The sequence below is a fragment of the Dromiciops gliroides genome, chromosome 5 (assembly GCF_019393635.1).
Source record: "Dromiciops gliroides isolate mDroGli1 chromosome 5, mDroGli1.pri, whole genome shotgun sequence".
NCBI lineage: Eukaryota > Metazoa > Chordata > Mammalia > Microbiotheria > Microbiotheriidae > Dromiciops > Dromiciops gliroides.
The window spans coordinates 302,094,121-302,109,453 of NC_057865.1; the positions used below are offsets into that span (position 1 = coordinate 302,094,121).

General features: G+C 49.9%; 1 protein-coding gene across 2 annotated transcripts in view; it reads right to left on the minus strand.

Moving 5' to 3' along the window:
• Positions 1–15,333, minus strand: part of FBLN1 (fibulin 1) — a 65,063-nt gene that overhangs the window by 20,270 nt on the left and 29,460 nt on the right. For both annotated transcript variants that reach the window (XM_043966773.1, XM_043966774.1), the window contains exons 8-14: positions 14,178–14,315; positions 13,094–13,237; positions 12,381–12,509; positions 8,510–8,635; positions 7,795–7,914; positions 7,575–7,706; positions 5,198–5,321 (exon numbers count right to left, since the gene is read on the minus strand). In XM_043966773.1, the coding sequence (XP_043822708.1) occupies positions 5,198–5,321; positions 7,575–7,706; positions 7,795–7,914; positions 8,510–8,635; positions 12,381–12,509; positions 13,094–13,237; positions 14,178–14,315 (913 nt within the window). The remainder of the gene's footprint in view (positions 1–5,197; positions 5,322–7,574; positions 7,707–7,794; positions 7,915–8,509; positions 8,636–12,380; positions 12,510–13,093; positions 13,238–14,177; positions 14,316–15,333) is intronic.

Below are 15,333 nucleotides of genomic sequence, written 5' to 3' on the forward strand. Positions count from 1 at the left end.
AAGCGTAAAGGTAGAATTACCAAGTCTGGAAAGTTCAAATCGGAAGAGACTTTGACAACCATGAAGCGCGGAGGTTTGGACGCTATAAGGTTCACGGAGGATAGAACAGAATTGGAATGCGGGGGGTCGGGGGGAGGAAGGGGAAAGAAAAGGGAAAGAATGAGAAAGAAGAGGGAGAGGCCAGCCGTGAGACTCGTGAGTGGTGTGACCATGGCCAAGCGAGCTCCCGTCCCTGCATCTCAGTTTCCTTAGCTGCGAAACGGGCGCAGAAGCTTTCTTAGACCCTCGCTGATCTGAGCCCGTCATCCTTCCTCTCCATCGCTCTCCCTCCGAGGAGTCCCGGGGCTCCTCTTAGACCTCCTTTTGAGCAAAGTCGAAGCTGTACCAGCCCAGCCCGGACACCCTCCCGGCAGACCTTCGGGCAAGAGGCTGGGTGCCCACGGTGAGCGGTCTGCAGAGCCGGTTCTGACGTCACGAGGCAGCTCACATTCCGTAGGACAGAACCTTTAGGCTGGCAGACACAGACCATCAGGTGTGAGCCTCCTGTGGCTATGTGCTGCAGGGAGCCTCCTTCTTGGACAGGTGAGGAAATTGAGGACGCCCAATGCGTAAGTGACTGGGATGAGAGCGATCCCCCGCCACATAAGCAGAAACAGCAGCCCACAACCAAACTGAACCCTAGAGTTGAAAGGGCCTTTTCCCGGGGCCACCGCTTCACTTTACACTTCAGGAGAGACCTCCCCCAGGCCACTCAACCGGGTCAGCCCGGAGGGCTTCTGAGGCCTGTTCCAGCCCCGTCCCCCCCGTCCCCGGGTCGCCGGGACTTGAGTGACCCAGTGAAAGCTCTCGGAGTGTCTTCCAAATCTCAATCTCTTTGCAGTTCTTCTCCCCTCAGGCCACTAGGTGGAAGCACGGTGGTTCGCACTCTGCATAGACCCGACCCAGGCTCAGACACTGTCTAGCTATGACCCTGGCCAAGTTCACTGTGCCTCAGGTTCCTTGGTTGTAAAATGGGACTAATAACGCCTCTCCCTTGCGGTTGTCGTGAATCTAAAATGAGATAACATTTGTGCAGCACCTTGTAAATCTTCGGGTGCTTTGTAAATACTGCTGCTGCTAATGACCAGGTCCACCATCTGCTCCTGGGAGGGTCTCAGGCCATCCCCTTTGGGATTCCTTTGGGATTCCAGGTACCAAGACAGAATTGGTTAGGGTGGGACAGGGGAGGTGTTGCTGAGAATTCCGTGTGTCCCTGGGAGGCACCAGAGCAAACCAACCTTCCTACGAGGTAGTAGACTTGGGAAGGCCCTTTTACATGCAGGTTCGGTGCCCTCTTTTTACCCAGGACCCTCCCTCCCAGGGGTGGTATGAAAAAAAAATGCTCAAAGATCCTATAACATTAAATCAACACGATTTTGTTTTTCTTCATCTTTTCTTTACCACCCACTCCCAGTATTATCCTAATTTGCCTTCAATGCAATTCCTCCTCCCCCCTCTGACAAGGAGCAAACCACAACTCATTCAGAACTAGGGGACCAGTTTCAATGACCACCACCATGAAGGAAACTTTGTGGCTGGTTTTAGTGAACTGCCTTGACTTCTCAGAAGCCAGGGTAAAGGCAGAGGGCCCCAGACCACTTCTTTTTTTTTTTTTTTAGTGAGGAAATTGGGGTTAAGTGACTTGCTCAGGGTCACACAGCTAGTAAGTGTTAAGTGTCTGAGGCCAGATTTGAACTCAGGTACTCCTGACTCCAGGGCCGGTACTCTATCCACTGCGCCATCTAGCTGCCCCCCAGACCACTTCTGCAGCAACCAGTATTTGGAGCCAACTACCACCCACACTAGAGGTCTCTCGAATGTCTAGTAGAGCCATTGTCCCATTATCATATGGCTAGAGTCTGACCACAAAGAGACGGGATCCTGAGTGATGAGAGTCATGATGAGTAGAAGAAACAAGGAGTCTGGGAACCCTGGGAAGCCCATGGCTCTCCCCCTGCATTGGCTTCATGGGGATACCCAGGAGGGATGCTCTGTGAGTCGAAATCTGCTGTTGTCTCCATCTCCTCCGTCTCCCCCCCAGGCAGCTGATAGCATCATGGAGGGAGCAATAATGAAGAGCTCGTCTGAGTACAGGCTAGCTGAGATCCTCTCCAGCTCTTGGAGGGCACCAAGAACCTGACAACTGGCAGTGGTATCATTGTCATGACGCCTCCATGAGGGTCACAATCCCTCCACGGTCCAGCTTGACAATCCATACAGGACAAAGTGGATGAAGGTGATTAATGTGCATTTCTATGGAGTTAATTCATCAGTCACTTTATCCAAAATGTGCTGGGAGTTAGAATTCTAGAGGAAGAGGAAAGGGAGGGGATTTGGATTCTAGAGTTCATAGGGGAGGAGAGAAGGCAGAATGGAAGATGAGAAAGGTAGGAGAGGCCAAGCTGGGAAGAGCTTTAGATGCCAAAGAGAGGACTTTGTATTTGTTCCTTGCCACCCTTTGCAAGGCAGCCTGGCCAGCCTTCTTGGCTTCTAGATCTACTACATTTTATTCTGCCTCCTTCCCTTTGCATTAGCCACCCCCCTGCCCAAGAAGTCGGTCGAGTCACATAGTCACAGTTGTGTGAAGGAGGGATTAGAGAGGACAGAGGCCTGAGACAGGGACACCCATTCAGAGACTGTTGAATAGGGTGATGAGATGTCGTAATGAAAGAAATGATGGGACGAACAAGAGAATGGACCATTGATTGATACCCAAAGATTGGGAAGCTGGGTCCCTGGCAGGATGGCGGCGCCCTTGACAGCCATAGGGCCTCCCTCAGTTTCCCTCTCTGTAAAATGGGGACTTGGACCAAACCATCTCCAATGTCAGTCCCGTCTCTGAATGCTTTGAGCCTTTGACTGGCAACACCAGAAAGTCAGGGCCTCAGGCAGCACTCCTTGAGGCCTTCAGGGCTGCAGCCACCACTAGCTTGATTCTAGGTTTTGTGGCTATAAACAAGTCAGAGTCAGATGCCCTGGAAACAAACCCCAAAGAAACTGGCCCAAGATGGGCCTCCCAGTGAGGGAGCAGCAACAGGCCCTAAGAAGGAGGGAAGACAGCTAGAAAGATGAAGAAGAAAGCCTTTGTAACTCTTTTGGTGGCCAGTGGGATCAGGGAGGACTTCAGAGAGCAAGGGGTATTTGAGTTGAGATGTAACAGAACAGCATCAAGACCTGTAATTTCACTGGTGACAACCAATGGCATCAGACTCAAAGAGAACATTTTGATCGGGTCCAGGTCCCCCTTGGGAGAGTTGGGAACCCTCGGAGGCTTCCTCTTTGACCCCTCTGGGCTGGGGAACTCCCAGGTGAGAGAATTTCCTCTCCCAATGTCAGACACACCTTCTTTGAAATCCAGGCATCTTCAGGAGTTGACCAGAGTGCTCGGGGGTTAAGTGACTTGCCCAGCAGGAGCCCAGGTCTTCCTGACTTTGAGGTCAGCTCTCTATAAACCATGCCATGCTGCCTGGAACACCTCTCATCTTTGAAGGATGGTTAGGAATTCACCAGGTAAAAAGGGGAAGGCATCCAAGGTGAACAGAACGGAGAAGCAAAGGTGTGGACTCTGGGCAAGTGTGAGCACAGATGTCGTTGAGCACATCTAAAACAGGGGATCTTCATCTTGTGTGTGCCAGAGACCCTTTGGCAGCCAGGGGAAACCTGCAGCCCCCTTCTCAGAAGAATGTCCATAAATATATAAAATGTACCAGATTGCAAAGGGACTCCAAAGAAGCATCTGGAGCATGCAGAGGGTCTCTTCTTGAAGAAATCGGGGCATCGACCGACCAGAAAGCATTCACTTAATGCCTCCCATGAGCTACAAAGGCAGGAAAGAAACAGTGGCCATGGGGTGGAGCTGTGGGCCACAGAATGATTAAAGATGAACTCGGGAAAAACGCGGCCAGTACGTGCCTCACACAGTCTGGGGGAGATGAGGCCCAGGCCAGCCTCAGAGACACTCAGAGAGCTTGGGGAGGAGCATGCCTTGTTGACTAGGAATCACAAATCTAGAATAGCCCAAGGGACCTTCTGGGTCCATGCGATCAAACCTGTTCATCAGTGTGACTCATCCAAATCAGAACTCATTACCTTCCCCTCTTCTCAACTTCACACCGCTGTCTTGGGCAGCCCTGCCCTTCCAGACAGTCGGGCTTGAAACCTCAGTGTCTGCCTTGACACTGCTCTTATCCTCATGCCCTACGTCCAACCTGTTGGCGTGTCTTGTTTCTACCTTCCCATTCTCTCTCCTATTTGCTCCCTTCTCTCCCTCCACACAGTGGACAGCCAGGTGCAGGCCCCATCCCCTTTACCTTCCACTTACATCACTGCAGTAGCTGCTGGGGTGGGGAGGTGTCTGCCTCAGTCACTCCCCATTCCAGTCCATCCTCTGCTTGGCCACTACAGTCCCTGCTCAAGAAGCATCAGGGGCTCCCTATCACCTCCACGTTCAAAGGAATTTGGTTTTGAAAGCCCCTCGCAGCCTGGCCTTTTCTACCTTTCCAGAGTTATTACACTGGCCTGCCCTCCACAAGCTGTGTCTACACTGGCCTCCCTGGTGTTCCCCATGCAGGACGCACTGTCTCCCAGCTCCGGGCTTTCTAGCCATGCCCCTTTCCCTCCTGGAATCCCTGACTCCAAGTCTGCAGGAGGCCCTTCTTGCTCCTCCCCAGAGCTAATGGATCCTTCCTTCCCATAGACAGACACTCCCATCTGTATCTTGGATGCACAGAATTGTTTCCCCATCAAGCTGTGATCGCCTTGAGGCAGGGACCACGGAATTGCCTTTCTTTGTAGCCTCAGTGCAGTGCCTGGCACCCAGTAGGTGACTTGTTTGTTGACTGACTGGCTGACTTGACAGATGATAAAACTGAGGCCAAGAGTGCAGATTTGCCCAAGGTCACACAGTCAGTCAGTATCAGGGATGGCCTTGAAGCCTCGGACTGGAGAACCCTGGGGTCTTCCTGTTACATCACACTGCGTTCTTCATGCTTTCACTGACCCCGAATTAAAAAACGAGCGAGCGATTTTACTGAGAGGAGGATGGGCAGGAATTGAATAGGCTTCTCTCGGGGGTCAGGCCGGGCTAGCCTTGAGCTGACGACCAGCCCCATCCCCTCAGGCACCCCGCACCCCCTGCCAGGAACGGCCGGTTACTCACGTGTCACCAGATCTGCGATAGTTTTCGGGGCAGTTGAAGGAGAGGCAGCGGAAGCTGCCCTGAATGTTGAAGCAGGTAGCATTGATGGAGCAGTTGTGGGTGCCCGCAGCACACTCGTCGATGTCTGTGAGGAGTACGAGAAAGTGAGCACAGGACGCCTCCCCCTGACAGCCCACCATGCAGATCCCTGCGCAGTGCTGACGCGCTACGGTGCCCTGGGCTAAGACTGGGAGGACTGGGAAGACTGGAGCAGAGTGGGACTGGAAATCAGATGACCCAGGCCTGCCTGGTCACTGGCAGAAGGGAAAACCTGGATCCAAATAAAACCTCTGCCACTTTCTGGCTACGGGGTGAGCCTGGTGCCGGCGCTGACAAACTCCCACGGTGTCGCCTTCATTTTCAAGCGAACCTGTTCTGAAACCTGTTCAAGAATTCTTCAGTCTTCCTTCAACCCAGAGATCTGAAATACTGTCCAGGGACAGCTAGGGGGCGCAGGGGATAGAGCGCCGGCCCTGGAGTCAGGAGGACCTGAGTTCAAATCCGGCCTCAGACACTTAACACTTACTAGCTGTGTGACCCTGCGCAAGTCACTTAACCCCAATTGCCTCACCAAAAGAAAGAGAGAGAGAGAGAGAGAGAGAGAGAGAGAGAGAGAGAGAGAGAGAGAGAGAAACAAAGAAAGAAACAAAGACTGTCCAGCCCGGCTCCCTGCAGCCCAGCCCAGTCCAACCCAGCCCAAAGGACTCCTCCCAGTACGCGGGAGGATGGTGCAGGCAGCCCCCATGGATCCACTTCAGAGCAGGCCCCTCTTTCCCCAGGCCCTGAAGGGGTCTGAAGGAAGAAATCTGACTCCTTAGCATACCAGGAGTGACTATGAAGTTATTTTAACCTTTGAAGGGAGTCAAAGGGAGATGGATGGTTTTGGGAAAGTGGTTCTCCAAGCAATTGGGGACACAAAGTTAAGGGACTGTGTTGCTTTCTTTGATGAAGCAAACTGTTTCCTGAACTGTTATCTAACCTCTGGAACCTCACTTGGTCTTCACTCTGAAATATCCTGTTTTCAAGAATCCTACCAATTGTGACTTCAAAGAAGCTGGCCTAGGGCAGTGCCTCCCAATGGTTTTGGTTCCTTGGACCTCTGTCAACAAAAACAAATGCCTCGGGAACCCCTGGGAGAATTTGCTACATGACTCATAATGTTTTGCAATTATTTGCTGCTTAAGACACCATTAAAGAATTTTTGGTTCAAACCTTTCAGAGCTTTGTCAAGAATCCCCCAAGGGGTTCACAAGTCACTCAATGGGACCCGCTGTGCAAGAGCCATGTCCAAGAACCATGTCCAAGCGTATAAGTGGACTCTCTGTTTGGTTCCGTCTAAGCAGAAACATACTTAGAATAATGTTGGTTAATAAAATGCCCGTTTGGTGCCTACTTTTCAAGGACACTGGCTAGCAAGCAAGGGCACACAGTGGATGCTTAAGAAACAGAACTCCTTCTGAGGATTATTTTCTTGACTTTAATGGGACCTGCCTGCTTCTGGTTCTGTTTGAGATAATGAATGAAGAAAGGAGGACGCAGAGCCTGGAAAAAAGGTCTGAGTCACCCCTGGAGCAGCTGCAGGGCTAGGAATGTCTCTACCCAACTGTCACTGCCATTGAATGGGTCATGTATCCATTTGGGACACTATGTCAAACTGAGAAAGAAATAGAAACACGAGCCCCTTCTTGGCTCCGACCTTGACCTGCCTCAGTTTCCCCATCTGTAAGATGAGGGTTGGATGGCCTGAGTCTGAGGCCTGATTGAGTCACTGACCTCTTTGGTGACCACAGCTGCTTCTTCCTCAGAGGATCCATCTCCTCCCCTTAGGAAGAGCCTCCACTCAGTCTTGAAGCTCTCAGGGAATGTCTGTCCTTCCTGCCCCTTCCCCGTGACACTTCCTATCTGTCTTTCCGCCATCACAGGCCTTGGAATGGGGGGAGGGTCTAAGAAACCCTCTGGTCCAATGCCCTTATTTTAAAGACAAGGGGCCCGAGTTCCAGAGGGAAGCTCTGTACCTAACATCACAGACTAAGGATTTGAACCCATATCCCCTCACTCTGCATCTCACCCTAGAGGCACAGGGATTATATTCGAGCCATGGGACATTTGAACAGAGATGGTTCCTGGAGATCACGGAGTCCCACTACCCTCCCCAAGGTATATGTTTTTGTCAAGGAGGAAAACTAGGCCCAGAGATATAGTGCCCTGTCCAAGTTCACAAGGTAGTGAGTGACAGTGCCAAGACTGAGTGCCAGCCTCTATACCCTTAGTTAAGTAGATTTCAATGGAAAGGGGGAGGAGGGAGGGAGGAGGGAGAGCGAGAGCCTCCCTAACATACCCTGACAGCTCCGTCCATTGGCTGCCAGCCTGTAGCCTGTCGATGGGCAGTGGCACTGGAAACTCCCAGGCATGTTGATGCACCTGTAGGAGCATATGTGTCCTCCCGTGGGCAGAGCGCACTCATCGATGTCTGCCGAGGAGAAGCCCAGGGTTATCATTCCCATTTTATGGAGGCCAGCAGGCCCTTCCCATTGCCCTTTGCCCGGGCAGCTTCCTACCTTCACACGTGATGCCATCCACATCACTGAGCTGGTAACCTCGGCGACAGTAACATTGGTATGAGCCATATACGTTGGCGCACTCTTGGCTACAGGGGTTGCTGCTACATTCGTTCAAGTCTGAAAGAGAAACCACAGGACAGTCCAGGACACCCGGAATGAGGAAGCAAAGGATTCAGGGAACAAGGGGGAAGCTTGAGCTCTTAGATGCCCTTTGTTTTCTTCCCTTAAATAGGCAAACATGAACTAATGCCAGCATCCGAATCCTAGAAAATGAGACCTGGGACAGAGCTTAGAACATGGAGTGTCAGAGCTAGGAGGAGCTCAGAAAAAGAATGCCAAAGGATGGAAAGAAGCTTAGAATGTGGGAGGTCAGAGCTGAGAAGAATCCTAGAACAAGGAATGCCAAGAGCTTAGAATACAAGATATCAAGAACTGGGAGGGAGCTTAGCACATGGAATATCAAGAGTTAGGGGGAACTTAGAACAAGGGATGCAGAGCTGGAAGGGACCTCAGAGATTATATGGCCCAACCCTGTTGATTTTCAGAGGAGGAAACTGAGTCCTGGACAATGGAAGCCCCCCCCCCCCGCCCCAAGTCAGGGAAGCTAATTGTCTTGCCAAGATCCCCGACATGGCTTTTCTCCGAAGCCTCCCAACGCTGTCCTTGATAGGTGGGCTCGGTAACACAGCACAGTGGGGCAGTTCCCCCTCACCTTCGCATGACCTCCCGTCAGAAGAAAGCTTGAAGCCCACTGTGCAGCTGCAGTGATAGGAGCCGGGGGTGTTTTCACACTTGTGGCCACAGAGACGCCCGGGATAGCGTCTGCATTCGTTGATATCTGAAAGGAGGGACAGTAAGTGGGGCTGTCGGCTCCCAGACACCATCTGGGCACTGTGGGATGACCCCCTACCCTTACTAACTTGCCTGGCACTTTGGCCAGAGGAGGAGCACTGGGTTAGGAATCAGGGGACTCCAGTTCCATCCTGTTCTCACCAACCTGGAGTCAGTGATTCCCAGGGTCTCACTCAGCACCACAAGCAACTCAGCAGCCATCTAGTCCACCCCAACCTGAACAGCAGTTCATTCCCCAACAAGGAAGGGGACATCCAGTGCCCACTTGAGGCTTCCAGTGCTGGCGGCGCCAGAGCTCTGGACCTCAGGTGCCTCATCTGGCAAGTGCAGCCTGGCTTTACCAGCCTAGCAAGGACTTTGGGAGGAAAATGTTTTGGGTAAGAAACATGAAGTTGGGATTAAATTCGGAGGCAGCCCACGCCCACCGTGGAAAGAGACAGAGGCATGTGCTTGCCTTCTGCTAGCTACATGGATCGCTACATCCTAACTAGCCCTGCCTCCTTGGTCAAGGTCCGAGGTCCTAGATGTCTGAGCCCCCAGAAGGCACCTTAGAGGCCATTTTAGTCCCTCTCTGTCCTTAGGCAAATCACTTGGCCTCCTTGGGCTTCATTTCCTTATTTGTATAAGGTAAGTGGACATCTGAGAGCCTCCAGAGTCCCTCACAGGTCTAGATACATTGTCTTATGCTCTCATGCCATTTTACCCATGAGGAAAGCTAGGCCCACAGACCCACCCAAGTCACAAAAGTGAAAGAACCAGATCTGAGTCAAAGTGCTCGAACTCTGAACCGCAATTTGAACCCATGTGTTTTGGGTGTCAGTGATCTCTCTTTTAAAAATTAAATGAGATGAAAAAAAAAGAAAAGAAATTAAACAAAATGAAATTTTCAAATGAGGCTCTGCCTTCTTTCTCCTCCTCCTCTTTCCCTTCCCCAACACTGAGAAAGCAAGAAAAATGAAACAGCTTTTATGAACACAGTTGCATCAAGCAAAAAAATTCCCACATTGGCCCCATCTAAAAAGGAATCTGCTTTGATCTGCAATTTGAGTCTATCAGCTTTTCATCTGGAGGTGAGCGTTATGTTTCATCATGGGTCCTCTGGAAGTTGATCAGGCACTAAGTCTTCCAAAGCTGCTTGTCTTTACAGTGTTGTGGTCCTGCTCACTTCCCTCTGCATCAGTTCATATGAGTCTTCCCAAGTTTTTCTGAAATTTGTTTGCTCGGCATTTCTCATAGCACAACAGTATTCCATCACAATCATAAACCACAACTTGTTCAGTCATTCTCCAATTGACGGGCATCCCCTCAATTTCCAGTTCTTTGCCACCACAAAAAGAGCTGCTATAAATATTTTTGTACATGTGAGCCCTTTTCTTTTCCTTTTTCCTTCTTATCTCTTTGGGATACAGACCTAGTAGTGGTATTGCTGGGTCAGGGGTATTCACTTTTATAGCCCTTCAGGCATAACTCCAAATTGTTCTCCAGAGGGATTAGACTATTTCCCAACTTCACCAATAGTGCTTTAATACTTCAGTTTTCCCACAACCTCTCCAACATTTGTCATTTTCTGTTTTGTTAACTCAGGTGGTACCTCACAGTTGTTTTAATTTGCATTTTTCTAATTACTACTGATTTAGAGCTTTAAAAAATATGGGTGTTGATAACTTTGATTTAATCTGCTGAAAACTGCCTATTCATATCCTTTGGCCATTTATTAATGGGGAGATGATTCTTATTTTAAATTCGAATCAATTCTGGGATTTGCCTCCAAGTCCTTTAACTCCTAAACCAGTGCCCTTTCCTCTGTATTACATAATCCTATTGTTCTAAACACATTTCACATTTGTATTATTTATTTAATAATTTTTCAATATTTACAGACTCAGAAAATTAGGAATATATAGATGTCAGTATAAAGACCATAGACAGATGTATGATAATAAATGTAATTGATTTTTCATCATCTGTATTATTGGGGACAGAAAAAAGGTGCAATTTTTAATAAATTGATATTTTGGCAAAAAAAATTTGAATTGGGGGCAGCTAGGTGACACAGTGGATAGAGCACTGACCCTGGAATCAGGAGGACCTGAGTTCAAATCCAACCTCAGACACTTAACACTTACTAGCTGTGTAACCCTAGGCAAGTCACTTAACCCCAATTGCCTCATGAAAAAAAGCTGAATCAATTTCCTGTATATCTTAGAAATTAGACCTTTTTCAGAGAAACTTTCTGCACAGATTTCCCCCCTTTTACCTGCTTTTCTTCTCATTTTAGCTGCATTGGTTTTATTTGTATAAAAACTTTTCAATGTTATAAAATTATAATTGTCTATTTTACCTTCTGTGATCCAGAGACCTGACAGGTAATTTCTTCCTCTTTACGTTTAAGTCATGTACCCATTTGGAGCTTGTCTTGATATGTGGTGTGACATGTTGCTCTAGACCTAGTTTCAGCCAAATTACTTTCCAGTTTTCACAACAGTTTTTCTCAAATGAGTTCTTAGGGGCAGCTAGGTGGTGCAGTGGATAAAGCACTAGCCCTTGGATTCAGGAAGACCTGAGTTCAAATCTAGCCTCAGACACTTGACCCTTACTAGCTGTGTGACCCTGGGCAAGTCACTTAACCCTCATTGCCCATAGAGCATTAGGTTACTGTGTTCATTTGCTTTTATATATTGTTCTACTGATCAACCTAATTCTTCCCTAGCACTTCCCAAGTTGTTCTGATGATGATGACTTTGTCTTAGAGTCTGAGATCTGGTACCTCCAGGTCCCCTTCCTACATACTTTTAAATTTTAATTCCCTTGATATTCTTGACCTCCTGTTTCTCCAGGAGAATGTTATTTATTATCTTTTTCTAGTTCTATAAAAAGTGATAATTTAGTAGTTTAATTGCTATGGCACTGAATAAGTATATTAATCTAGGTAGAATTGTCCTTATATTGGCTCAGCCTACCCATGAGCAATTCACATTTTTCCCATGATTGTGTCCATATATCTGAGTCATACTCTTTTTCCCATTTTACACATGAGGAAACCGAGACCCAAATGAGTGATGCAGTGGAAATTCTCCCCCAGAGAATGTCAGAGCTGGGAGGGCCCTTGGAGCAAAGAATGCACCTGGCACATAGTAGATGCCTCACAGATTCTTATTAATGGATCAGCTGATGTGTGCCTGGTCTGGTGCTAAGTGTATACAAATATACAAAAACAGCCCTTGCCCTCAGGGAGCTTCTGTTCTATCACGGGAGACAAAGTGTAGGGTTGGTGATAAGTCAATACAGAATGTATCCAGAATGAATACAGGGGTGGGGCTTGGGAAGGAGGGAAAGGCCAGTATGACATCTGAAATCAACACATCATTTCTTCAGCATCTTCTGGTCCCTAAGTGCCTGACATCCATCCCTTCACTGACTCCTTCACAACTCTGGAAGAGCAGCTGTGGGGTGATGTTTGTCATCCCCACTGCTTGGATGATAAACCGAGGCTCAGAGAAATCAAGGGGCTTGTATGAGGTCATGCTCAGGCCAAAATGTGGACAAAGATCTTCCCCTTTCAAGGCTCGGTTGTCTTCCCGACGGCCTTTCAAAGTGACTTGCCCAAGGTTACTGGGTTCCTCTGCCTTCAGCCTTTCCCCACACCAGTCACAAACACAAAGTCCTTTACTGTCAGGCCCAAGGCAGTGTGGACATGGCCAAGACCAGCTGGAGGCCAGTTAAGTACATACCTGCACATGTCCTGCTGATTCCATCAAAATAGTAACCCGCCTTGCAGTCACAGCGGAAACTGCCTGGAGTGTTTATGCAGAGATGTCCAGCTCCACAGGGCTCCGCGGGTGGGGAACACTCGTCCACATCTGGCAAGACAGGGAGGTGAGTGGTAAGTTTGACTGTGCTGTTGTGCAGCTCTTTAGAAGAGGAAGGGAAGGGGGAAGGGAGGGGGAAAGGGAGGAGGAAGGGGGAAGGGAGAGGGAAGGGAAAGGGGAAGGGGGAAGGAGTAAAGTAAGGGGGAAGGGAAAGGGGAAGGGGAAAGGGAAGAGGGATGGAAGGGCAAAGGGAGGGGGAAAGGGAGGAGGAAGGGGGAAGGAGTAAAGGAAGGGGGAAGGGAAGGGGGAAAGAAGGGGGAAGAGAAGGGGGAGGGAAAGGGGAAGGGAGGGGGAAGGGAAAGGGGAAGGGGGAAGGAGTAAGGAAAGGGGGAAGGGAAGGGGGAAAGAAGGGGGAAGAGAAGGGAGAGGGAAAGGGGAAGGGGAAAGGGAAGAGGGATGGAAGGGCAAAGGGAGGGGGAAGGGATAGCAGAAAGGCCTCTTTCCAGCAGGACATGACTTTACTTCCTCCTTGAACCTGGTACTCCTGGAGGAAACTTCTCCCCTCCCCAGAGATGGCTGGAGCCTGGGAGACCAGGCCACAGAGCACAAAAGGCCCCGCCCCTCCTCATACCCACCTACACATCTGATCCCTTCCTCGTTGAGATGGTAGCCTCGGCCACAGTTGGGAACGTTCTTCTGGCAGGTGTAGGAACCCTCAGTGTTGATGCACGTCTGCCCAATAGGACACGGAGCACTGATGCTTAAGCATTCATTGATATCTAGGGTGGGGAAGAGGAAAGCCAGCCTGAGGTCAGGGAAGTGCCCACTCTGCCCTTCTTTCCCAGCCTCAGGCAAAGCAGGGGAAGAGCACTGGTCAGAACGCCCAGGGTTTGAATACCACCCGTGCTAATTACTACTCTGTGACTACAGAGAAATCACTTCCCCTTCCTGGGCCTCAGTTTCCCCCTCTATAAAATGAGAGGGCTGGGATGGATGGTCTCTAAAATCTCTTCTGGCTCTAGATGCCACAATCTGCCACATAAGAGACCCCAAATCCCTCAGAAAGTTCAGGCTGTCCCATAGGATAGCCAAGTGGGTGAAGAACACCGAAAAGCACATGTGTAGTCAATGACAGACCCAGGATTTGAACCCAGGTCCTCTGACTCCAAGATATCAAAGACTCTCAAAACAGGAACTAGAAAGACTGGAGTCTGAATTGAACAGAGAGACCTGAATAACTAGGAGGTGGCAGCAAAAGCCAACCCCAAGTCTGTTCAAGTGATCACCTTCAATGACCCAAGAGGGAGGTGCTCTGGGTGAGGGAGGGGTTTGATAACAGACATTTCCAATGTAGGACTTGAATTAAAAAGTCTCCACCAGCCAGGAGGGACCTTAGAACATGGGATGTCAGAGCTGGGAGGGGACTTAGAACAGAGGATGGCAGAACTGGGAGGGGCCTCAGAACAGGGAATGTCAGGGTAAGGGCTCAGGGCTCTGACTCAGAACATGCAGTGTCTTTGGTCTTCTTTGATCTACCCCTGAAAACCCCTTAGGGCCCTTCTTTAGAGCCTCCATGGTCGCCCCCGTCAGCTCTCATCGTCATCATTACTCATCAGCCCGGCCATGAGACAGGGAGGCAATACCTGTCCTGCTAGGGCCCGCCGGAGCTCCTGCTGGGCTGGAGCAAGGGCGGGGCGGGGCGGGCGGGGCGTATCTTACCGATACAGTTGCCCAGCGCATCCTGGATGAATCCACTCCTACACTGGAGCTTGGGTCTGCAGCGGAACGATCCCGGCGTGTTCTGACAGATGAAGCTAGGGAGGCAGTTGTGAATCCCACTCTCACACTCATCGATGTCTGGGACGCAGAAAATAACAAATCAAGAGTCAGCCAGAAGCTGCAGCCTCCTCTTAACCCTCCTTAAGACACCTCAAACTTGCCATCTCTGCTTATTCATTTAACAGGCAGCAAGTGCGCGGGGCGTCTGTTTAGGAAGACGCGAAGACCAAGCCCGTCGTGGACAGAATCACAGCATCCTTCTCAAAGGGATCCTAGATGTCAGCCGACTAAGGAGGAAACTGAGCCCCAGAGAGGTGGCCGTACTTACTCACTCACAGTCACAGAGTTGGCTGGGAACTCCTGTCTCCTGAGCCTCATTTAGAGCCTCGGTACAAACCGAGTCTCCCCCTCTTGTCCCAGATGCCGCTAAACTAGACCAGAAGCGTTTGGGCTGGGAGCAAAGGATGGGGGGCGGGGGCAGCAGCGGAGGCTGCCCTGCTCGTTCACCCAGTTTGAAAGGACCATGGATTTTCTTTCTTTTTTTGTTTCCACCTCCCACATAATTCAGCCAATGTTTTTGCCAAGAAGAAAACCTCTTTGGAAAGTGTTTGTGGAAGACTATACTGAGAAAAAGAAGAGAAAACCCTTGTCAGAATCCTACCATCTGGACAGGAAAAGGCTCCCTAGCCTAGAGGGGCTAGATTTTCATACAGCTGCTTCGAGGAAGCAGGAAGATCTGAGTTCAAATCCTGCTTCAAGCCCTTGATCTCATTGACCACGGACCAGCCTCTCCATCTCAAGGGCTTCTAGCTCCCCTCCAGCTCTAGCTAAGCATCTTGTCCCACAAAGCCCACTTTTGTCCTGTCTGGAACCCCCCACGAAGGAATTACACTCAAACTGTACTTTTGTTGTAGTTGTTGGCACCATTAGTGCCTAAAATCTATCCTGGACCATTGGAGATAAGCAGCATGGTGGGAGCATCATCTGTGCCCTAGCTATGGGCATCAAGTGTTGTGCTTGGTCCTAAGAGGACATGTCAGGGAGAACTTCAGACCTGTATTGTCTAGGGTGTGCATGGTGGGGAGGGGGAACTAAG